The following is a 24,952-nucleotide window of genomic DNA, read 5'->3' as shown; positions in this document are numbered from 1 at the left end:
TTACATTTTTTTCAATGCAAGGGGGCATTCTTCCCATTGACCACCAATGTAAGGGGCATCCTTCTCCCTGACCACCAATGTAAGGGACATTCTTCCCCCTGATCACTAATGTAAGGGGCATCCTTCCCCCTGACCACCAATGTAATGGGGGATCCTACCCCCTGACTATCAATGTAAGGAGCATTATTTCCACTAAGCACCAATGTAAGGGACATGCTTTCCACTGACCACCAATGTAAGGAGCAGTCTTCCCCTGACCATCAATGTAAGGAGCATTCTTCCAATTGACCACCAATATAAGGTCATTCTTCCTACTGACCACCAATGTAAGGGGCATTCTTCCCACTGACCACCAATGTAAGGGACATTCTTCCAACTGACCCCCAATGTAAGGGGCATTCTTCCCACTGACCACCAATATAAGGTCATTCTTCCTACTGACCACCAATGTAAGGGGCATTCTTCCCACTGACCACCAATGTAAGGGACATTCTTCCCACTGACCACCAATGTAAAGGACATTCTTCCAACTGACCACCAATGTAAGGGACATTCTTCCCACTGACCCCCAATGTAAGGGGCATTCTTCCCACTGACCACCAATGTAAGGGACATTATTCCCACTGACCCCCAATGTAAGGGACATTCTTCCCACTGACCACCAATGTAAGGGACATTCTTCCCACTGACCCCCAATGTAAGGGACATTCTTCTCACTGACCCCCAATGTAAGGGGCATTCTTCCCACTGACCCCCAATGTAAAGGGCATTCTTCCCACTGACCACCAATGTAAGGGGCATTCTTCCCACTGACCACCAATATAAGGTCATTCTTAACACTGACCACCAATGTAAGGGACATTCTTCCCTCTGACCACCAATGTAAGGATGGCATTCTTCCCACTGACCATCAAATGTAAGGGATATTCTTCAATGTAAGGGGCATTCTTTCCCCTGACCACCAATATAAGGGGCAATAATCCTATTGACTCCAGATAAATTGATTTTAGCAGGGGTTCTCTGGAGTAAAAAGACTGAGAAAGTCTGATCAAAACTATTTCCTAAGTCACTACATCATCCTATTGGTACCAGTACCTGGGGTGCCAGACTGATGTGTCAATACTGCGCAATCCTATTACGAATCAATTATAGTAAGACCACAGCTTACGCTGTAGACGGGACGCTGGCTTGTCCATCCTCATCTGTTTGCCAGGGAGGTCAATGACTGGACATTGACATGAAACTGCTGATGGCTCTGTAGTTTAAAGACAAAGAAGGCATTGCAACTTCGTGGAGACAGAAGAGGACTGGGAAGGAACAACAGGTGAGGTAAAGAATGAACTTTTTGAGAGCCAGGAACCATATTTATACAATACTTAAGCCATGGAAACTAAGAGAGAGAACCTAAAACTTTTTTTCTTTTCTTTTTTTTTATAATTTATGGATAGATGTGGGTAGTTTAGCTGGTGTAAGTTATTTGACCCATTTAGGTTTTTAGACACCTTAGTGTATGTTCCACTCAAAAATGAGACTCAATATCTGGTGTTGTGTTGCTTATAAGTCCCACTAAATGTGGCGTATCATTTTTTAAAATTCATTTGTCAGTGGTAAATACTCAATGATTCTGCTAGCTGCCAAGCACCAAAGCCAGGGGCGGACTGACCATTTGGAAACTCGGGCAGTGCCCGAGGGCCCGGGGTCAGTAGGGGGCCCCATGAGATGCCCCTGGTACCTTTTTCATAGGCTTTTTTGAGTTTGGGCAAGGACACAGGGGCCCCATGATCCCCCATTGCCCAGGGGCCCCATGAGTTGTCAGTCCACCCCTGACCAAAGCAGATCTTGGGCTGTACTAATTTCTACATTAAAGCAGAATTAAACTGGGAATTTTGTTTCTAAATGGGCCTCCAGGAGCTGATAGCCACAATGTGCTAGTATGCACAGCTCTGGAAGGTTTTACTCCCTTCATGATGGTGGCATTTTTTTACTATTCAGCACTGCACTACTTTAACTGGTGATTGTGTGGTCATGCAATGCTATACCCAAATTAAATTTATTTAATTTGTAAATTTGTAATTATGTAAAGTCGCAATGAAAATCACACGATTTTGAAGTCGCACCAGTGTGAATGGAGCCTTACACTGAATTGAAGATCTCATCTTTCCTGCTGCTGGCACCACTCTGGAGACCGCTAGCTGGGATAAGAGGTGGAGTGCAGTTGGTATCACTCTGCATGGGACAGGAGCAGCACTACAGCGGAGGCATCGGTTTATGCGTCTCTTGACCCCTACTACACCTCCAACTTTACAAGTAGTCCCTCTGCACTGCATTGTGTTTGATTCTCTGGGATGGCGGGTCAGAAAGCCCTGGTTGTGATCTACCAGTCAACTGGTCAAGATCTATTGGTAGATCACAATTTACGAGTTGCTGACCTCCTCACTGCACTAATGACACTGGCTGGGAAGGGGTTAACACCTCAGGGTACTGAAGGGGTTAAGTGTGTGCCTAACAAGTATTAATATGTAATATGTATAGCTTTTTGCTAAAAATCTGTGTGTTCTTCTCCCTGCTTTGCAAGGTGTGTAGTAAGACGGGACCAGGGGCGGACTGACAACTCATGGGGCCCCCGGGTAATAGGGGATCATGGGGCCCCTGTGTCCTTGCCCAAACTCAAAAAAGCCTATTAAAAAGGTACCAGGGGCATCTCATGGGGCCCCCTAATGACCCCGGGCCCTCAGGCAGTGCCCGAGTTTCCAAATGGTCAGTCCGCCCCTGTCTGACACAGATGTCTATGCAAATCGCACCAAAAGCAGTGCATGTAGTACTTTAGAAATCGGTGCAGCTCCAACCAAATCGCTCTAAGTGCGGGCAATAGGGTGCGACTTGGCATGCGATTTGTAAGTCGTATGGCATGCCAATCACATGCCAAGTCACACCCGGTGTGACCGGGGTGTTATGTATAAATACTGCAGGTTTAACAGGACTTCTCTTTCCTAGTGGGAATAATTTAATGGGAGCAGTTCTGGGGAAACATGGTGTTGATGACAACATTTTAATTCAATTTTTCAGTAGTGAGATAGCTGACCTTTCCCACAGCCCACTGCTGGCATGGTTCCATGGGCTTCTTGAAGGAACTCCTTTACCAAGATACTGCTAGCATATTGCAACAGACTGTGAGAGTTCTCAAGGTACAAATGGCTGGCAGACTATATGAGATGTCAATTTGCAGCCGTTTCCCATGTCGTAATATACATGTAGAATAATTTACTAACCTGCTTTATGCAACTGAAAGCTGAACCACATAGATTACAAATCATAGCTGCTTCCTATACCATGTTTATATATTTTTGTTTCAATGCAGTTTCTAGATCCAAACTTATAAATAAGATGGTATGAAGATGGTAAGTCTTGGCAGATGACACCAAGCTGTGCCGTGGAATAATGTCCTTACAGGATGTCTCCAACTTACAAGCCGACCTCAATGCTCTGTGTAATTGGGCGACTATGCAGCTAATGAGGTTTAATGTTGATAAATGCAAGGTTCTGCACTTGGGGGCTAAGAATATGCATGCATCATATATACTAGGGGGGGTACAACTGGGGGGATCAATGGTGGAGAAGGATCTGGGGGAATCAATGGTGGAGAAGGATCTGGGGGGGGGGGGGGTCAATGGTGGAGAAGGATCTGGGGGAATCAATGGTGGAGAAGGATCTGGGGGAATCAATGGTGGAGAAGGATCTGGGGGTTCTGGTAGATCACATGCTTAATAATGGCAGCAATGCCAAGCTGCGGTTTCTAAAGCGAGAAAAATCCTCACTTGTATTAAAAGAGGTGTAGACTCCAGAGAGAGAGATATCATTTCCCCGGTACAAATCATTAGTAAGACCTCATCTGGAATATGCAGTTCAGTTTTGGGCACCAATTCACAAAAAGAACATTGGGGAACTGGAGAAAGTACAGAGAAGGGCAACCAAACTGATAAGAGGCATGGAGGAGCTCAGCTATGAGGAAAGATTAGAGGAACTGAATTTATTCTCTCTTGAGAAAAGGAGATTAAGGGGGGATATGATCACCATGTATAATACATAAGGGGGGATATGATCTCCATGTAGAATACATAAGGGGGGATATGATCTCCATGTATAATACATAAGGGGGGATATGATCTCCATGTATAATACATAAGGGGGGATATGATCTCCATGTATAATACATATGGGGGATATGATCTCCATGTATAATACATAAGGGGGGATATGATCACCATGTATAATACATAAGGGGGGGTGTATGATCTCCATGTATAATACATAAGGGGGGATATGATCTCCATGTATAATACATAAGGGGGGATATGATCTCCATGTATAATACATAAGGGGGGATATGATCGCCATGTATAATACATAAGGGGGATATGTTCTCCATGTATAATACATAAGGGGGGATATGATCGCCATGTATAATACATAAGGGGGGGATATTATCTCCATGTATAATACATAAGGGGGATATGATCTCCATGTATAATACATAAGGGGGATATGATCTCCATGTATAATACATAAGGGGGGATATGATCTCCATGTATAATACATAAGGGGGGATATGATCACCATGTATAATACATAAGGGGGGATATGATCTCCATGTATAATACATAAGGGGGATATGATCTCCATGTATAATACATAAGGGGGGATATGATCTCCATGTATAATACATAAGGGGGATATGATCTCCATGTATAATACATAAGGGGGGATATGATCTCCATGTATAATACATAAGGGGGGATATGATCTCCATGTATAATACATAAGGGGGGGATATGATCTCCATGTATAATACATAAGGGGGATATGATCACCATGTATAATACATAAGGGGGATATGATCTCCATGTATAATACATAAGGGGGGGATATGATCACCATGTATAATACATAAGGGGGGATATGATCTCCATGTATAATACATAAGGGGGATATGATCTCCATGTATAATGCATAAGGGGGGGATATGAACACCATGTATAATACATAAGGGGGATATGATCTCCATGTATAATACATAAGGGGGGATATGATCTCCATGTATAATACATAAGGGGGGATATGATCTCCATGTATAATACATAACGGAGGATATGATCTCCATGTATAATACATAAGGGGAGATATGATCTCCATGTATAATACATAAGGGGGGATATGATCACCATTTATAATACATAAGGGGGATATGATCTCCATGTATAATACATAAGGGGGGATATGATCACCATTTATAATACATAAGGGGGGATATGATCTCCATGTATAATACATAAGGGGGGATATGATCACCATTTATAATACATAAGGGGGATATGATCTCCATGTATAATACATAAGGGGGATATGATCTCCATGTATAATACATAAGGGGGATATGATCTCCATGTATAATACATAAGGGGGGATATGATTTCCATGTATAATACATAAGGGGGGATATGATCACCATGTATAATACATAAGGGGGGGGGATATGATCTCCATGTATAATACATAAAGGGGATATGATCACCATGTATAATACATAAGGGGGGGGATATGATCACCATGTATAATACATAAGGGGGGGATATAATCTCCATGTATAATACATAAGGGGGGATATGATCTCCATGTATAATACATAAGGGGGGATATGATCACCATGTATAATACATAAGGGGGGGGGATATGATCTCCATGTATAATACATAAAGGGGATATGATCACCATGTATAATACATAAGGGGGGGGATATGATCACCATGTATAATACATAAGGGGGGGATATAATCTCCATGTATAATACATAAGGGGGGATATGATCTCCATGTATAATACATAAGGGGGGATATGATCTCCATGTATAAATACATCAGTGGTTCATATAGTGAACTCGGGGCAGAGTTATTCACCCTGAGGTCATCACAGAGGACAAGGGGGCACTCTTTACGCCTGGAGGAAAAGAAATGTAATCTCCAAACACGGAAAGGTTTCCTCACAGTAAGAGCTGTGAAAATGTGGAATAGACTCCCTCAAGAGTTGGTTCTGGCCAGCTCAGTGGATTGCTGTAAAAAAGTCCTGGATTCTTTTTTGGATACACAGAATATAACTGGATACTAACATTTATAGGTAAAGTTGAACCAGGGAATATCCGATTGCCTCTCGGGGGAGAAATTTTTTTTCCTGCAGGAGCAAACTGGATCATGCTGGGTTTTTTTCCTTCCTCTGGATCAACTGTGGGTATAGGGCTATAACTTTTTTTTTTTTAATGGTTGAACTGGATGGACTTTTGTCTTTTTTTAGCCAGACTAACTATGTAACTATTTTATTTATATATATATATATATATATATATATATATATATATATAACATTTCTAATTTCAATAAAAATTGCCCAATAGGGCATTCAAATCCTATCATCTTGAATATGTATTGGGTAAAGATTCACATGGGAGAATGCCAAGATAGTGGGGTTGATTTGCTAAAACTGAATGATGCAAAATCTGGTGCAGCTATGCATAGAAACCAGTCAGCTTCCAGGTTTTATTGGCAAAGCTTAATGGAACAAGCTGAAGTTAGAAGCTGATTGGCTACCATGCATTGCTGCACCAGATTTTGCACCTTCCAGTTTTAGTAAATCAACCCTAGTGTCTTCAATATGAGTATACAGACTACACAAGATGAGAGCTAAAGTCTACATGTTTCGTGGAATGATCTTCTTCTTCAGGATTTTTCTGGTCTGAAATTAATATCATATATTCTTATGAGTCTGGACCATCCCACTGGCACCAATTCAGAAAAGAAGGACGGGCACCAAAGGGCATTCAAAACAGGCTGTTGGGGGCCCACACTGCACAGCAGCCACCACGCCAGGTATATATCATTACAGAGAATGAGAGCCAAAGTCTACGCTTTTCACAGAATGATCTGCTTCTTCAGGACTTTACTGGTCTCAAATGTAAATCATACACTCACCGACCACTTTATTAGGTACACCTTGCTAGTGCCAAGAAAATCTCCCCCACAACATTACACCACCACCAGCCTGAACTGTTGATACAAACAGGATGGATCCATGCTTTCATGTTGTTTATGCCAAATTCTGACTATACCATTTGAATGTCGCTACAACCAGTCTGCCCATTCTCCTCCCATTCTCCTCTGACCTCTGACATCAACAAGGCATTTTTATCCACACAACTGCTGCTCACTGGATATTTTATCTTTTTCAGACCATTCTCTGTAAACCCTAGAGATGGTCGTGCATGAAAATCCCAGTAGATCAGCAGTTTTTTAAACATTCAGACCAGCCCGTCTGACACCAACAACCATGCCACATTCAAAGTCACTTAAATCCCCTTTCTTGACCATTGTGATGCTCGGTTTGTACTTCAGCAAGTCATCTTTAACATGTCTACATGTCTACATGCCTACATGCATTGAGGTGCTGCCTTGTGATTGGCTGATTAGCAATTTGTGTTACCAATTGAACAGGTGTACCTAATAATAGTTAAAAAATAAAAATAAATATATATATATGTATATTCTTATGAGTTTGGCCCACCCTATGGTCACCAAAGATAGATGGGCACCAAAGAGCAGTCAAAACAAGGCCATCCAGCCTGTTGGGGCCCACACCGCGCACCATATGCCAAGCTAGTCTACAATGTTAAAACATAAGGTGTGGTCTAAATAAACTCCTATTCATTATTAGTCCTAACCTCATAAGCATCTAAACTCCACATGCTGGTCATATTCCGTAACAGGCTGTGTTTTGCTGTCTTGGTTGCTGTTCTGTGCTGTGCTGTGCTGCTGGTGCCTGTCCCTCTCTCCTGAATTGGTGCCCATGGGATGAACTCATAGGAATATATGATATACCTTTTGAAACCAGAGGAAGCAGTCATTGTGAGAAAAGCGTTGACTCTGGCTCTCATTTTGTGTAGTTTGTATACCCATATTCAAGACACTGTCTTGTCAATCTCCCATGTGAACAGGCTGGCTTGGCGGCTAATGAGCAGTGTGGGCCCCTCCATGGATGGGGTGGACCTGTCTTGACTGCTTTTTGGTGCCTATCCCTCTCTCCTGAATTGGTGCCCATGGGATGAACTGAACTCAAAGGAATGTATGATATACATTTTGAAACAAGAAAAGTCCTGAAGAAGGGGATCATTTGGCGAAACGCGTAGACTTTGGTTCTCATTTGTGTACTCTGTATACTCATTTAAAACACCGTCTTGTCAATCGCCCATGTGAACAGGCTGGCTTTGCGACTAATGCGTGGTGTGGGCCCCCCCATGGATGGGGTGGGCCTATCTTGACCACCCTTTGGTGCTCGTCCCTCTCTCCTGAATTGGTGCCCATGGAATGGACTGAACTCATAGGAAAGTATGATATATATTTTGAAACAAGAAAAGTCCTGAAGAAGGGGATCATTTGGCGAAACGCGTAGACTTTGGCTCTCATTTGTGTACTCTGTCTACTCATTTAAAACACTGTCTTGTCAATCTCCCATGTGAACAGGCTGGCTTGGTGGCTCATGCGCAATGTGGGCCCTCCCCCTCCACGGATGGGGTGGGCTTGTTTTGACCGCCCTTCGGTGCCCATCCCTCTCTCCTGAATTGGTGCCCATGGAATGGACTGAACTCATAGGAATTTATGATATACATTTTGAAACAAGAAAAGTCCTGAAGAAGGGCGAAACGCGTAGATTGTGGCTCTCATTTTGTGTAGTCTGTATACTCACATTTAAGACTCTGTCTTGTCAATCCCCCATGTGAACCTTTATCTAATGCATATTCAGGATGATATTTATGATTGTAATGCCCTATGGGTCGGACAGGTAGACAAATCGCATTTAAAAATATATATATTTTATATTTCTTTAATGCCTGCTTATGATGACATGACATTATACGCCCGCACCCCCCCCCCCCCCCCTCCCAAAATTGTGCTTAAACGGGGTTGACAACATAAAATGCAATACCGGTTTTTCCTATTTCATTCATTAGGTCATCTCTACACAATGCAGATCACAGTCCGTGTTTGGAATGCGGCATTAGTATGTCTGCTAGGTAAGTGATTTTCATGTGTCATTTTGGAACTCAAAACAAGCTGTACTTTTGCTGTCTGAGTGCCATTGGGGTGGATTTCCCTTACTTCTCGTCCCTCCCCCCCTCCCCCACTTTCACACAGCTGAGGCTGTCAATAACAGGGTGTGTGCTGGAGCTCCCTCCCCTGACTTTTTTTTTTCTCTTGGTGTCAGGAAACATTTTCAGAAGTGACTCATGCTGATAGCAGGGGAACAGGACAGCAGACAGAAATGACACTTAGTGCTCTGGATAGAGACAAGTGAACACTAAAAAGGAATATGCTTAGCTCATATTTCATGTCTTAGGTTTACAACCACTTTAGGCGAGGTTCACATCTATGCAGTTTGCGTTTGATCTGTTTTTGCAGTGCATTTCGCGGTGCATTTTGCACATGCATTTTTGATTCATTTTTGCTGCATCTTTTTGACGCGTTTTGTTTTCTTGTTACTAGGCAGATTAAAAAGCAAAACACATCATAAACGCATCATAAATGCAGCAAAAACGTGTCAAAACCAGGGGCGGACTGACCATTTGGAAACTCGGGCACTGCCCGAGGGCCCGGGGGCAGTAGGGGGCCCTGTGAGATGCCCCTGATACCTTTTTCATAGGCTTTTTTGAGTTTGGGCAAGGACACAGGGGCCCCATAATCCCCTATTGCCTGGGGGCCCCATGAGTTGTCAGTCCACCCCTGGTCAAGACTAATCAAAAATGCACTACATGATTTTCTGCAGCATCTCCATTGAAGCCTATAGAACCAAAATTAAAACGTTTTGCATTTAAAAAAGTCCCTGACCCATTCCAAAAAACGCACCGGGTGAAAACGCGCAGATGTGAACGTGTCCCATAGGAAATCATGTTAAATGGACTGCTGTGTGTTTCCGCAAAATGCTGCAGAAAACGCATAGGTGTTAACCTAGACTTAGGATAGGTTCACACCTATGCAGTTTGCATTTGATCCGTTTCTTCAGTGCATTTTGTGTTTTTGCACATGCGTTTTTGCCCCATTTTTGATGCTTTTTGAGTTTTTCTTTTACTTGTTGCTGGGCAGATTAAAACACAAAATACATCAAAAACTCACTACATGCTTTTCTGCAGCATCTCCATTGACGTCTATAGAACCAAAAACGCAATGTTTTGCATTGAAAAAAGTCCCTGACTCTTTCCAAAAAATGCACCGGGTGAAAACGCAGAGATGTGAACCTGTCCCATAGGAAATCATGATGTGCGTTTCCGCAAAACGCATAGACGTGAACCTAGACTCAAGGACAGCATGCAGATGGATGTTCGGAGTCCAAACCTGCATCAGCTATACTACCGGGGGCAGACTGACCATTTGGAAACCCGGGCACTGCCCGAAGGCCCGGGGTCAGTAGGGGGCCCCATGAAATGCCCCTGGTTCCTTTTTCATAGACTTTTTTGAGTTAGGGCAAGGGCACAGGGGCCCCATGATCCCCTATTGCCCGGGGGCCCCATGAGTTGTCAGTCCGCCCCTGTATACTACCAAGACGCTATCACTGTGGACAGTCAAGAAAAGTGGCAGAAACATTCCCCACCCCGTACGCCCAGAGGCGGACTGACAACTCATGTGGCCCCCTTGGCAATAGGGGATCATGGGGCCCCTATGTCCTTGCCCAAACTCAAAAAAGCCTATGAAAAAGGTACCAGGGGCATCTCATTGGGCCCCCTACTGACTACGGGCCCTCGGACAGTGCCCAAGTTTCCAAATGGTCAGTCCGCCCCTGCGTACGCCTTTTGTATATGTGCAGATGTGGAGCGGGAAATGCCTCCACCGCTTATGATTACATTAGATGGGTGTGGTGAAGAATAGCGCCATCATCCCAAATGAAGTAAAAATAGAAAAAAAAGCCCTCTTATTTTGGTGGGATTTTAAAGGCACAAAAATCTGTATCAAAGTTTAATTTTAAAAAAAGTTGACTCCATTTTTTATTGTACAAAACATTAACAATTCCCATAAACCCACAAATACAGACAGTTGTGCGTGCACACCAATCACAGATTATATACAAACACAAAGCAGGGTTCAAGTCATAATAGGACATTTGACGCGTTTCGAGACATCAAACAATATATTTAAATAAATATATATTTTTAAAAATATATATTTTTTAAATATATATTTCAGATTTTTTTTAACATATAAAAAGTCATTTTAACATATATTTTTACATATATTTGTAAATACATTTGAAAAATGTAGATTTGTATTTATAAAGACATACAATATATTTGAAATGTATTTTTAAAATATTTTTCATATATTTTGTAATAAAAACGCATTTCAACATGCAGTATATATATATATATATATATATATATATTTATTGAAATATATTTTGAAATATATTGAATATGGCCAAAATATTAGCATTTCAATATGCAGTATATATATATATATATATATATATATATTTTTTAAATATATTTAATATGGCCAAAATTTTAGCATTTCAACATGCAATATGTATATATATATATATATATATTTTTTTTTTTTTTTTTTAAATATATTTAATATGGCCAAAATTTTAGCATTTCAACATGCAGTATATATATATATATATATATATATATTTTTTTTTTTTTAAGTATATTTAATATGGCCAAAATTTTAGCATTTCAACATGCAGTATATATATATATATATATATATATATATTTTTTTTTTTTTAAATATATTTAATATGGTCAAAATTTCAGCATTTCAACATGCAATATATATATATATATATATATATATATATATATATTGAAATATATTTTGAAATATATTGAATACGGGCAAAATTTTTAGCATTTCTGATATATGGCAATATATTTGGGAAGAATATTTTTAAAATATATTTTAAATATATTTTTCTTCCATGTGGGTGAGGAAAAACCAAAATTTTGTAATTAAAATAGGCAACCATCTGGTAGTCCGCACCACTTCTCTATATAGGATCCTGAATGATCCAAAAGGTCCATATGTTGTCAGGTTACAGTGGTGACCTGCTGGCTGTTCGGTCCGTTGAGTACAAAATGTTGTTTTTGCCTCATACCAGGGGATTTTTTTTTTTTCGTCTCAAGCTGCGGTTTACTACCACTTTAATGGCGTATGATCTTTAGGAGCCCTAAGACCCTTTCTTCAGGCTGATAAACAAAATGCAATTGTATTTTCCTGTGTAACCAACTTTTTTTTTTTTTTTACCTATTGGCCCAGCAGCATGTTCAATCTACCAAGTCTCTGGACTTCCCACTGAAATGCAGTCTGATGATTGGAGGGTCTCCACCATCCTGACAAATGTAGTCAATGATTATGTCACGCCATACACAAGGCCAGTGGTAGACAGGCTCACCAACTCTACCGCTTGGAACTTGTTCGGGTAAGTTGCTGCCTTGAAGATCTCACCACTTGCATTAAAAGTAGAATTGAACCCTCAAAGGTTTCTTTTTTGCTAGTACTTGTAAAGGAGGTGGTTGCTTTGGGCAACCACCTCTTCTCTGGTCCCCGCATGCCCTCCTAGCAAGCCCCTTTCTATGGGGGCACTCTTGCATGCTTGCTCCCAGGCTGGCTCTGTGTGTCCTTAAAACACACAGGCTTCCTCGTCAATGGCTGTGATTGACAACAGTGGGAGCCAATGGCTCCTGCTGCTGTCTCTGAGCCAATGGTGATGGAGAGAGCAGAGAGAGCCTCTGCTCTGTGCACATCACTGGATCGATATCAGGCTCAGGTAAGTATAAGGGAGAGGGAGCTGCACTCTAAAGGTTTGATACCTTAAGATAGTGGTCTCCAAACTGCAGCCTAGGGGCCAGATGTGGCCCTTTGCTTGCTTCTATTATCCGGCCCTTGGGGCACTATTTTCATCATCTGATCCCAACAATGGGAAATAATTTCCCACCACTGACATCAAAGAAGGGGCACAAACTCCTCAGAATGACACCAACGATGGGGCCCAATGACAGCAATGATGGGGCACAATTCCTCCCAATGACACCAACAATGGGGCCCAGTGACACCAATGATGGGGCACTATTCCTCCCACTGACACCAATGATGGGCTGCTATTGCTCTCACTGGCACCAACAATGAGATATTGTTTAATTCATTGATGTTGGAACCTTTTCTACTCCCAATGGCCAAAGTCCAGCAGGAGAGTAAACTAGCGCTTTGTTTAGAAAGCTTGGAGACCCCGCCTTAATGCATAGAATGAAATGAATGAAAACCTTCAGGATTTGAAACCACTTTAACACAGTGAGCACAATAAAATAAACATTCTCTATTGTTTGTCTATTGTTTCTCCATTGTTTGTTACATTTCTTACCCTAGCAGTTGAAGTTTACACCTCTCAGTGTTGCTGGCTCCTCTCCATACTGTATCCCCAAACTTCAGGTCTTCAAAGGAAAGCGTTAATAGTGGATAATGCAGTCCTGGAAAAGGGAGGAGGGAAGGAGTAGGTAGGGGCAGGGGCGGACTAACCATTTAGGCATTCGGGCACTGCCCGAGGGCCCGGGGTCAGTAGGGGGCCCCATGAGATGCCCCTGGTACCTTTCATAGTCTTTTTTTAGTGTGGTCAAGGACACAGGGGACCCATGATTTCCTGTAGCCCGGGGGCCCCATGAGTTGTCAGTCCGCTCCTGACCATGTAGGCATTCAGGCACTGCCTGATGCCCCGGGGTCAGTAGGGGGCCCCATGAGATGCCCCTGGTACCTTTCATAGTCTTTTTTTTTAGTATGGTCAAGGACACAGGGGATCCATGATTTCCTGTAGCCCGGGACTCCATGAGTTGTCAGTCCACTCCTGGGCAAGGGAGAGTCTTGCCAACCTAGGCTACAGGGCTGTGTGCTTCTATTGATGCACACAGTGTAGGAAGATAAAGCTCTAGTCCTTACAAGGGTGGCTCCATAGGACATTGCAAGAGAAAGGAGCCACCCTGAAACAGGAAACTTAGGGCAGCCATCATGTTGCCAACTTATACTGGAACATAAGCAAGAATTAAATGATAAAGAAGCTGCAAAGTCATGAAATAATTAAATCTGCTGCTAAAAGAGCTTAAAACCAACTGAGGGTTTAATATTACTGGAGCTAAAATCCAGATCTACATTCTTTCAAATGTTACATTTGCCCATTTTCAGGAAAGCTGCCAATCAGGTACAAGGAGCCATCGATTTGACTGGAGGATTCGTTCACACCTACTATGAAGACCATTTACAGAAGCAGGTGGAGAAGACTAAGGAATGGGTTGAGTGCAAAACCAAACCCATACTGGAGAGAATACGGGAGGCATTTCAGAAGAAGGAACAAGAAGAAAGCTCTCAGGCCAAATAAACACTACATGACATAAATAAAAGTCTTACTTTGTGATGGTGTCATTAAATCTGCGATTTTCCAATTCCAACCTTCCCGAAGGACCAATGCAACCTCATTTTAAGACCATGTGATTACAGCTCTATTGCCTAGGAAGTAAATCCAATAAAGTATTGCTGAAGTGATGTTGATGTATTTTGACAATACTTATAGGCCCAGTTCACACTAGAGATCTGCACGCCGAACAAAAAAATTTGTTTTGTTTCGGATTCATTCATTAAATGAATAATTTAATTTGATCATATTTGTTATGATACAATGACTGGATTTCGGAAATTCATTTTGCTCATTCAGTTTTTTTTTTGTGTATTCGTTGTTCCGAATCGATTCATATTTTTGGAAGGTTGGCTATATTTGTTTTAACGTGTTAATTAATTATTTGACTCAGTAGGGATGTGCACAATAGAAAAAAATTGGGGGGGGGGGTTCAAATTTATTCATTAAGTTAATAATTTAAATTCGTCATGTTAGAACGATTCAAAATTCGAAATTCAAATTTCTAAATTATTCGAAATTCAAATGTCGAAATTTGAATTTTGGAAGATGGCTATATTTGTTCTGTTTTCTTCTATTCTAATCTACTCTATTCTGTTTTATTGTATTCTTTTCAATTCTATCCAGTAAATCTGTAGTTTTTCAAAAGAACAACCGCTGTTTAACCGCTTCCTCTCTGCCCTGTAGCAGAAATACTGCTACAGGGTGGCACGGGTGTGCAAAATCGCATATATATATACAGTGGGGATCGAAAGTTTGGGCACCCCAGCTAAAAATTTGTATTAATGTGCATAAAGAAGCCAAGGAAAGATGGAAAAATCTCCAAAAGGCATCAAATTACAGATTAGACATTCTTATAATATGTCAACAAAAGTTAGATTTTATTTCCATCATTTACACTTTCAAAATAACAGAAAACAAACAAATGGCGTCTGCAAAGGTTTGGGCACCCTGCAGAGTTAATATCTTGTACTGCCCCCTTTGGCAAGTATCACAGCTTATAAACGCTTTTTGTAGCCAGCCAAGAGTCTTTCAATTCTTGTTTGAGGTATCTTTGCCCATTCTTCCTTACAAAAGTCTTCCAGTTCTTTGAGATTTCTGGGCTGTCTGTCACGCACTGCTCTTTTAAGGTCTATCCATAGATTTCCAATTATCTTGAGGTCAGGAGATTGTGAATACAAATTTTTAGCTGGGGTGCCCAAACTTTCGATCCCCACTGTATATATATATATATATATATATATATATGATTTTTCAGTTCCAGGTAGGGGGGGCGCAAGAGCCATTCGCGGCCTCGGCTGTCAATCACCGGGTCCCGGCCGGTGATTATTCGCCGGCACCTGGTGATCGCCGAATATTACCGATGGGGGAGAGAACTATATGTAAGCAATACAGTTCTCTCCCCTGTCAGCTCCTGCACACTGCTTTGTATGGCTCTGCATAGCACAGCCATACAGAGCAGTGTGCTTACAGTAAAATAGCACACAGTTAACCCTTTGATCACCCCACATGTTAACCCCTTCCTGCCCAGTGCCATTAGTACAGTGTCAGTGCTTTTTATTAGCACTGATCACTGTATTGGAGTCACTGGGGATGTCAGTGACACCAAGTCAATTCCCCTACAATATCAGAATGCCTGCTGCAGTCCAGCTATAAGTCGCTGATCGCCGCCATTACTAGTAAAAAAAAAAAATCCAGTATCTATACCGCCATTTGTAAACACTATAACTTTCATGTAAACCAATTAATTTTGGCCTAAATTTATGAGGAAATTTGATTTAAATTTTTTTATTGGACATGTTTAATAGCAAAAAGTCAAACATATTGTTTTTTTTCTCAAAATTGTCGGTCTTTTCTTGTTTATAGCGCAAAAAATAAAAAATGAACAAGCAAATACCATCAAAAGAAAGTTCTATTTGTGGGAAAAAAAAGGACGTAAATGTAATTTTGGCACTGCACCCATTGTTGCATGACCGCGCAATTGTCAGTTAAAGTAACACAGCGCCACAACACAAAAAATGTCCTGGACAGGAAGGGGGGTAAATCCTCTGGAAGGCAAGTGGTTAATTTATTTTTTATTTTCTGTTTTATTTAATTCTATTCTTTTCTTTGCTTTTATTTTCTATTCTATTCTGTTTAATATATTCTACTCCTTAATTTTCTGTTCTACTCTATTATGTTATATTCTGTTCTATTCTATTCTAGTCAATATTTGTATATTCTTTTCTGTCCTGTTCTATTCTATTAAAGAGGAGATACACTCACGCTGTCAAACAATAAAAGTCAGCAGCTACAAAAACTGTAGCTGCTGACTTTTAAAAAACAGCCACTTACCTGTCCCTCGGTCCCGTGGTGTGTCCCCCGCAGCCCGATTCACCAGCCGTCCTGTATTCCAGGAGGCCGGCATCTTCAGTGTGGGCTCCCGGTTGTGACAGCTTGCGTCTTCACAGCCGGGTGCCCACTGCGCATGCGCGAGTAGCGCTGCGCTTCATGAATGGTCCTGTAGTCTTCTGAAACCTTAAAAAATATTATTATGTGCCACGCTCCACTAAATGAATTAATTAAATATATAAAGTGTAATATGTGCTCTACATATCCATATAACATATGATACAAACAAAAATATATATATATGATGGAATATACAATAATATAAATTAAATATATATCACCAGGTGAATGTGATAAATCTATACTTTATATAAAATTATATATATGAAAATAATTAAAATATAATCTAAAAAATGTCCAAAGAATTTTACATAAAAAATCCAATAATGTGTCCACTCCGTGAAAACAATTTTAAAAAACTGAATGTGATTTTCTTATGTGCTATACTATAGATTAGGCTAAAAAAGCCTTTTGTCCTTAATTGGACAGATGAGGTTTTTTCCAATAGTAGTTTTCCTTCCAAGACTGATGAGGTGCAAGTTGTAGTGATTCAATTTTCCCACCTGGTATCTCTTAGGCTTGCTGATCCCTGTATTAGATCAGGATGGATGGATTTCTCCCTTTGTCCTCCAGGGGTTTAATACTTCCTTTTACTCCACTCTTTAATTCATGCCTTTCATAAAATACTTTGGGGTGTTTGCTTCCCAAAATTGGGTCTGTTGTGGGTGATTCTCCTGTCCTGGTACTTGAGGAGATTAAGAAATGCGATAGGTAGTCAGGAAATTAAATGCGTAAATTATGCTCCTTGAAAGCCCAAAGGCGATCCTTGGATTTTGGACCCCTCAGTGCAACTCAGCTCCTTGCTGCAGTCCTGTTCCTGATCCCTTCTCATGTGTTTGTCTGTGCTCATCTGTCCCATGTCCCAAAAGACTACAGGGAGGGAGGGAGGGCAACTTACGTTTCCGATCACCTAGGCGAACGGACCGGAAGTGGGAGCGGGTACCTGTCAAATTCACCCCCCAAAGGTGCTAATCCTTAATGGGGAGCGGGAGAGCAGTCCTTAAAGCGGAACTTCTGCTTTTGGGTGGAACTCAGCTTTAAGCAGCCTAAGTAGGAATCATCCTCTTATTTCACTTTTATTCCTTACTGTATTTATTGTAATATGTTTCCATTCAATTTCAGATTCAAATTCATTTTTTTTAATTCAAATTCAGATAATTCATTTTGTTATCATTTATTTTGGATTCCTTGAAATTCTTTACTCTTGTGATTTGGAAATTCAGGTGCATCTGAAAACATGGATGACTGGACATGAATCGCACATGTCTAGTCGTCCATTCTAGTCCAACCCACAAAGAAAAATGGAATGAGCTGATTTCAATATCGACTTGAGTCATGTGCATCTGAAAGAACGAATAAAAATGAAATTCATTTCCGATTCATTCGTTATGTCATGATTCGGAGATTCTGATGGATCCACCTCCATCCAATCCAAACACAATAAATAGGAATCATCTTAGTTCACTTTTATACCTTACTGTATTTATTGCAATATGTTTCCATTTCATGTGTAGTGCATTTTATATAATAATGAAAAATGTTAATGCAAAATAAAAATGAAATGGATCCGAATCAATTCGGTATTTCGGATGCTTCAAACATTAACCACTCTAAGACCGTCCGCCATTAATGTACTGTGGACGAGCGTCCGCCTTAGGCAAAGTGACCTTCCGTATGTCACTGCCTACTTTCGGGTTTCGGGCGTGCGTGTGTGCCCCCCCCTGCTGGGACCAGCTGTGATTGTACACAGTGGGAGCCTGTCAGCAAGTCCTGCCCAATGATTCACAGCCGGGACCTGCTGATTGGCTGCGTACAATCACAGCCCTGAGCTCTGTGTTGACAATCAACACAGAGCTGTGTACAGAGGGAACAACCTGTCAGTAACAAACTTACAGTTTGTTTAGTACAAGAAACACACATTACACATAGGTAGGCACACACTTAACCTCTTGATCACCCTAGATGTTAACCCTTCCCAGCCGGTGTCATTAGTACAGAGACAGTGTAAAATATTATCACTGATCATAGTATTAATGTCACTGGTGATGTCAGTGGCAGTTAGTCAGTGGCAGTTAGTGACAGATTGCCCTCCACATTCCAATTATAAGTTGCTGATCACTGAGATTAGTAGTATAAATAAAAAATTCCAGTACATATACCATAATTTGTAGATCCTCTAATTTTCACGCAAACCAATCAATATATACTTATTGGGATTTTTTTTTAATCAAACACATGTAGCAGAATACATTTTAAACAAAATTTATGAAGAAATTAGATTGTTTTAGATTTTTATTGGATATGTTTTATAGCAGAAAGTAAAAATTATTATTTTTTTTTCGCTTATATCACAAAAACCCAGTGGTGATGAAATACCACCCAAAAAAAAGCTCTATTTCTGTAAAAAAAATGATATAAATGTCATTGGGTACAGAGTTGTATATCCACGCAATTACCAGCTAAAGTAGCACAGTGCAGTGTAGCAAAAAATGGCCTGGTCATGAAGGGGGGAAAATCTCCCAGCGCTCCAGGGGTTAACAAAAGGCCCAAAGTATTTGATCATGTCATAAAAATGAAACGAATGATTACAAATGAATTTGTTGTTTATAATTCATTTTGGATTAGTTGAAATTTGTTCTTATTGTAAATCAGAGATTCGTAAACATCCTAATCTCCGAATAATGAAAAATTCATTCAATTTTGATTCGTAATGAAACAAATCGCACATGCCTAATTCACACCATTTAGGTGCAACCAAGAGCGAGCGCCTTTCCGCGTGTCTAAAAAAAGACAGTATCATCGTGCAATACCTTCTTAACCTCCCTAGCGGTCTGATTATGTCCATATTTCTGTGCTCAAAGCGGTAAAAAATTTTTCCATGGAAATATGTTGTTTTTTTTATTGTAGGGCTGTAATTTTTAGGAATAGCTCACAGAAATCTGTCCGAACAAGAGTCTAGTAAACATCCCGGGTATGATAAAATTTTAAACACAAAATCATAAATTATAATATATAAATAATCATAAAAAATAATAATATAATAATAATAAATGCAATTCAATAATATAATCAAACCAAAAACACTGAAATTTGAAATAGAGCGCCAAGTTCGCACATCACTGAGCAAAGTTGCAAAATCGTTTTCAGTGTCTGATGACGAATTTCCCCCACGAATCATTATCACTCAATTCTGCAAGTGGTTCTGATTTACTATCGCTGTTCTCTAGCTGGTCTAAAACCGATTTTGACCTAAAGGGACACTTTTTGGACGCCATGGACGTTTCTCAGTTTCCAGGCAGAAAGAATAGTAGAAATGCTGGCAGGGCGCAGGACAAAGCAGTAGGGACACAATGTATGTGAAATGGTTTGATACAGGAATGGAATACTATCAGATTTTAGTGTATTTAGTGAATGTGACTTTTAAAATTTTTGAATTTCCCGCCGTTCCGTCCCCCGTACGTCCCGACGTCGCAGGGAACGGTACCCAGAAGACGTATGCCGGCATCAGCTGGAGGAGATGGCCAGAGACACTGCAGGGGGGACATCGCGGGAGCGAAGGACAAGGTGAGTGCTGGAGGTATCCCGGAGCAACGCTGCAGTGTAATCCCAAGTGTTGCTCGGGGCTACCACTTGTGGTGCTGAAACTTTACCCCGAGCTACACTCGGGAATACCTCCAGGGAGGTTAAAAGTATTGTAAAACTTTATTAAAAGTGCTTACATCAATGCAGAGAATATACAGCTTTAAAATCAGCTAAATAGCTCACTATCTCCTCATGGTAGTTAGGACCCCATCCAAGATGGCTGCCGCGAACATCCGGTAACGCCTAACGCACAAAACTGACGCATTTCGTAATCACGACTTTATAACATTTTCTAAATGATGTCCCGCACTGAACTGTGCATCTGCTAAATGACAGTGCGTTTCTGTGCATGTTGGGAAAGTGCATGATTTTGTGTGCATTCCCGAACACAGTATGGTGAACCCAGCCTTAGTCTTTTTTTACGTATTTATTCTTCACTAACCTGGGACAATACTGTGCTTTGTCTTCATCATATTCGAGGCCAGAACCTTTTTTTTGGATAGAGTGAGGAATGGTCCTACATTTACTAAAATGTGATAGAGGTCCTAACCCTTCACGACTGAAAAGTTGGTTTTATTGCTGTTTGGAGGTATGAACCCCTTACTTCTTATGGCAGATGGACCTCCAAAACCCAGAGTTGGGCGTAAAGTGTTACTAAACCAACAACAGTAAAATCAGTCTTTATATGCAGTAAAGCATGCTTGTTATACTCACTGTGGTACCTAAGGAGTTAATTCTCCGCATTGTGTAAAAAGGCAGTTTGATCCTGTCTTCTCTGCTCCACTTCTTGTTAAAATGTCCACGTCTTATCTCCTGATAAGACGGACTAAGCCTGTAGCCACATGCACATGCTCAGTTTAGTGTGTATTGCTAGAGAGGGTTTTTTTTTTTTTCTTGGGAGAGTGCATGTGTTCAGCACAGGGCCAATCAGCAATGTCCAGACAGAGGGTCAGGGGTTTTGCATCCTCCTAGAGCAGAGAGAAAACTCCTCCTACAAATTGTAACCAGTTATCTGCTGGACACTGACAGAAGTCACAAGAATGCTCTAACTGCTGATGAGAAAAGGTATTTAGTAGTTTATATTTACAAAAATAATTGCATTTGCATGTTGTGTGTACTGTGGGAGAGCAGATCTAGTGAATGCAGGGTCCGGGGAGAGCGAATACAGTGAATGCCGGGTCCGGGGAGAGCAAATATAGTGAATGCAGGGTCCGAGAAGACCAGATATAGTGAATGCAGGGTCCGGGGAGACCAGATATAGTGAATGCATGGTCCGGGGAGACCGGATATAGTGAATGCAGGGTCCGGGGAGACCAGATATAGTGAATGCAGGGTCCGGGGAGAGCGGATATAGCAAATGCAGGGTCCGGGGAGACCAGATATAGTGAATGCAGGGTCTGGGGAGACCGGATATAGTGAATGCAGGGTCCAGGGAGACCGGATATAGTGAAAGCAGGGTCCGGGGAGACCGGATATAGTGAATGCAGGGTCCGGGGAGACCAGATATAGTGAATGCAGGGTCCGGGGAGACCAGATATAGTGGATGCAGGGTCCGGGGAGACCAGATATAGTGAATGCAGGGTCTGGGGAGAGCGAATATAGTGAATGCAGGGTCCGGGAAGACCAGATATAGTGAATGCAGGGTCCGGGGAGACCAGATATAGTGAATGCAGGGTCTGGGGAGACCGGATATAGTGAATGCAGGGTCCGGCGAGACCGGATATAGTGACTGCAGGGTTCGGGGAGACCGGATATTGTGAATGCAGGGTCTGGGGAGACCGGATATAGTGAATGCAGGGTCCTGGGAGACCGGATATAGTGACTGCAGGGTCCTGGGTTTAGTAACACTTTAAAGGTGAACTCCAACCCTACCTTTAGTCTTGTACAGTTGTACGGCTCCTCTTCTGTGATTTCAGTACACACTGTGAGCTTCTAATGGTGTACTAATATTAAAAGCTGGAAAAAGTGAGAAAGAGTCCATGTCAGCTCCTGGATGGAGGACATCCAGCATCATCCTGATCACTCCTCCCCATCCTGAGTGTCCCTGACCCACCCCTTTCAATCATTAGATTATTATTATACATTTTTATATAGCGCCTACAGTTTGTGCAACGCTTTACAATATAAAGAAAGGCAGTGCAGTTACAATACAGTTCAATGCAGAAGGATTTGGAGATCCCTGCTACAATCTAAAAGGGAGGGTGAGATGGTACAAAAGGTAATAGCTGTGGGGGATTAAGCTGATGAAGATGACAAAATGGTGGCGGACAAGATAGGAGATAACCAGACACATTGGGGTAGAGAGTTCCAGAGGATGGGAGAGGTTCTGGGGAAGTCCTGGAGGAGAGCATGGGAGGAGGTGATGAGGGAGCTAGAGAGAAAGAGATCTTGGGAGGAGTGGACAATTTGGGAAATATGTTGAGATGAGGTTGGCGATGTAGCGGAAGGCTGTGTTGTGGATGGCTTGGAGGCTTAGCATCACATGTGGGTGCTATCTAGGGTAGCCTGCTTGCAAATGATGTCTGTCCCTCCCCCAGACTGACATTGACCCATCAAGGCATTTTGATAATTGCACAACTCCTCCCAAAAGTCAGTCCACGATCAGGGATGAGAATTCTAGTTGCTCTGAGGAAGAGGCAAGTCCTCGAAACGCGTCAGCCTATTGGATGCCTACACTCCCTATTGCGGACTGTTACCCAGTGCGGTGTTGACCCAGCTGTTCTTTTATGACGTGCCTTGACTTTATTGTCGTTTGTGAGCACAACACCTACTTTATTTCTTATTAAAGATTTTTTTTATGGTAATGCGCTAGGCCTGTGCACCCTCTGTTTGTTCTTTCCTCATGAGGATTCTAGGACCCTGTTAGCCCCTCCCACCAGCCATGATCTGCTTGCATTGCATAGGAGCACAGAAACCCAGTGATGACATCACTGGATCTAAGGTAAGGTATGTGATAAAACAGAAAGAGTTTATAAACATTTCATTGATGAGGGAAAGAAGGAGATACAATGGAAGACAAAGTGTAAACAGAATAGACTTCGACCTTAACCTCCCTGGCGGTATTCCTGAGTGTAGCTCGGGGTAAAATTTGAGTACCAAAAGCGGTAACCCCGAGCTACACTTGGGAATACACTGCAGCGTTGCTCATGGAGTCCCTGCAGCACTTACCTTGTACTTCGCTCCCGGGATGTGTCCCCTGCAGCGTCCCCGGCCATCTCCTCCGGCCGATGCAGGCATCCGGCTTCCGTGTTCTGGTCCCTGTGACGTACGGGCGCCGGAATCGGCGGCAAATTTGAGATTTTTAAAAAATGTCATTTTTTTAAAAATGATTATTACATAGTAAAACATTGCTGTTTCAATGGCATATCACATACATTTTGTCCCGAGCGCTTTGTCCGGCGCCCTGTCTGCATTTTGACTGTTCTTTCTGCCTGGAAACTTAGAAAAGTCCATGGCATCCAAAAAGCGTCCCTTTACGTCAAAAGCGGTTTTAGACCAGCTAGAGAACAGCGATAGTAAATCAGAACCACTTGCAGAATTGAGTGATAATGATTTGTGGGGAAATTCGTCATCAGACACTGAAAACGATTTTGCAACTTTGCTCAGCGATGTGCGAATTTGCCTCTGTATTTCAAATTTCAGTGTTTTTGGTTTGATTATATTATTGAATTAAATTTATTATTATTATATTATTATTTTTTATGATTATTTATTAAATTATAATTTATGATTTCGTGTTTCAAATTTTATCATACCCGGGATGTTTACTAGACTCTTGTTCGGACAGATTTCAGTGAGTTATTACTAAAAATTACAGGTCTACAATAAAAAACTACATATTTCCATGCAAAAAATGGTACCGCTTTCAGCACCAAAAATCGGAAAGAATCATACCGCCAAGGAGGTTAAAGAATACGTTGTAAAAACGTTCAGAACATCTCAATAGCAGCCAGGGGCGGACTGACAACTCATGGGGCCCCCGGGCAATAGGGGATCATGGGGCCCCTGTGTCCTTGCCCAAACTCAAAAAAGCCTATGAAAAAGGTACCAGGGGCATCTCATGGGGCCCCCTACTGACCCCAGGCCCTCGGGCAGTGCCCGAGTTTCCAAATGGTCAGTCCGCCCCTGATAGCAGCACACCATGCAAAGCCATGTTTTATAAGAATGATAGCAGCCTCAGCAGACCCCATCCAAGCCACAGCCCCAACATGTTTTGCCCCACCCTTGGGGTCACATACAATGCAAAGCAGTGTTTTATAGAAAGAACAGCAGCCATCACAGACCTAGTCCTATGCATTTCACCACTGGGGTGGGCAAAACGCACTAGTGCATAGTTTGGATGGGGTCTGTGAAGGCTGCTATCATTCCTACAGACCAATACATTTTCCCCTGAGAATGGGACTTTAAAGGCAACATACATACATATATA

General features: G+C 41.6%; 1 protein-coding gene across 2 annotated transcripts; it reads left to right on the top strand.

Moving 5' to 3' along the window:
• The first annotated feature begins 1,232 nt into the window (after positions 1–1,232).
• Positions 1,233–14,621, top strand: LOC149443873 (uncharacterized). 2 transcript variants are annotated; one of them, XM_089655198.1, is made up of 4 exons: positions 1,233–1,324; positions 9,050–9,112; positions 12,354–12,513; positions 14,265–14,621. In XM_089655198.1, exons 2-4 carry the CDS (start codon positions 9,064–9,066, stop codon positions 14,455–14,457), a joined length of 402 nt encoding a protein of 133 aa, XP_089511324.1. In that variant the 5' UTR covers positions 1,233–1,324; positions 9,050–9,063; the 3' UTR covers positions 14,458–14,621. The 2 variants fall into 2 exon arrangements, with proteins under 2 accessions (XP_089511324.1, XP_089511325.1); XM_089655199.1 differs by having other exon boundaries at positions 1,251–1,329.
• Positions 14,622–24,952: the final 10,331 nt, after the last annotated feature.

Source organism: Staurois parvus, unplaced genomic scaffold, assembly GCF_062004578.1.
Source record: "Staurois parvus isolate SC_StPar_1 unplaced genomic scaffold, SC_StPar_1.0 ptg000827l, whole genome shotgun sequence".
Taxonomy (NCBI): Eukaryota; Metazoa; Chordata; class Amphibia; order Anura; family Ranidae; genus Staurois; species Staurois parvus.
The sequence above is the reverse complement of the archived record's forward strand: the minus strand, read 5'-3'. Positions and strand labels throughout refer to the sequence as shown.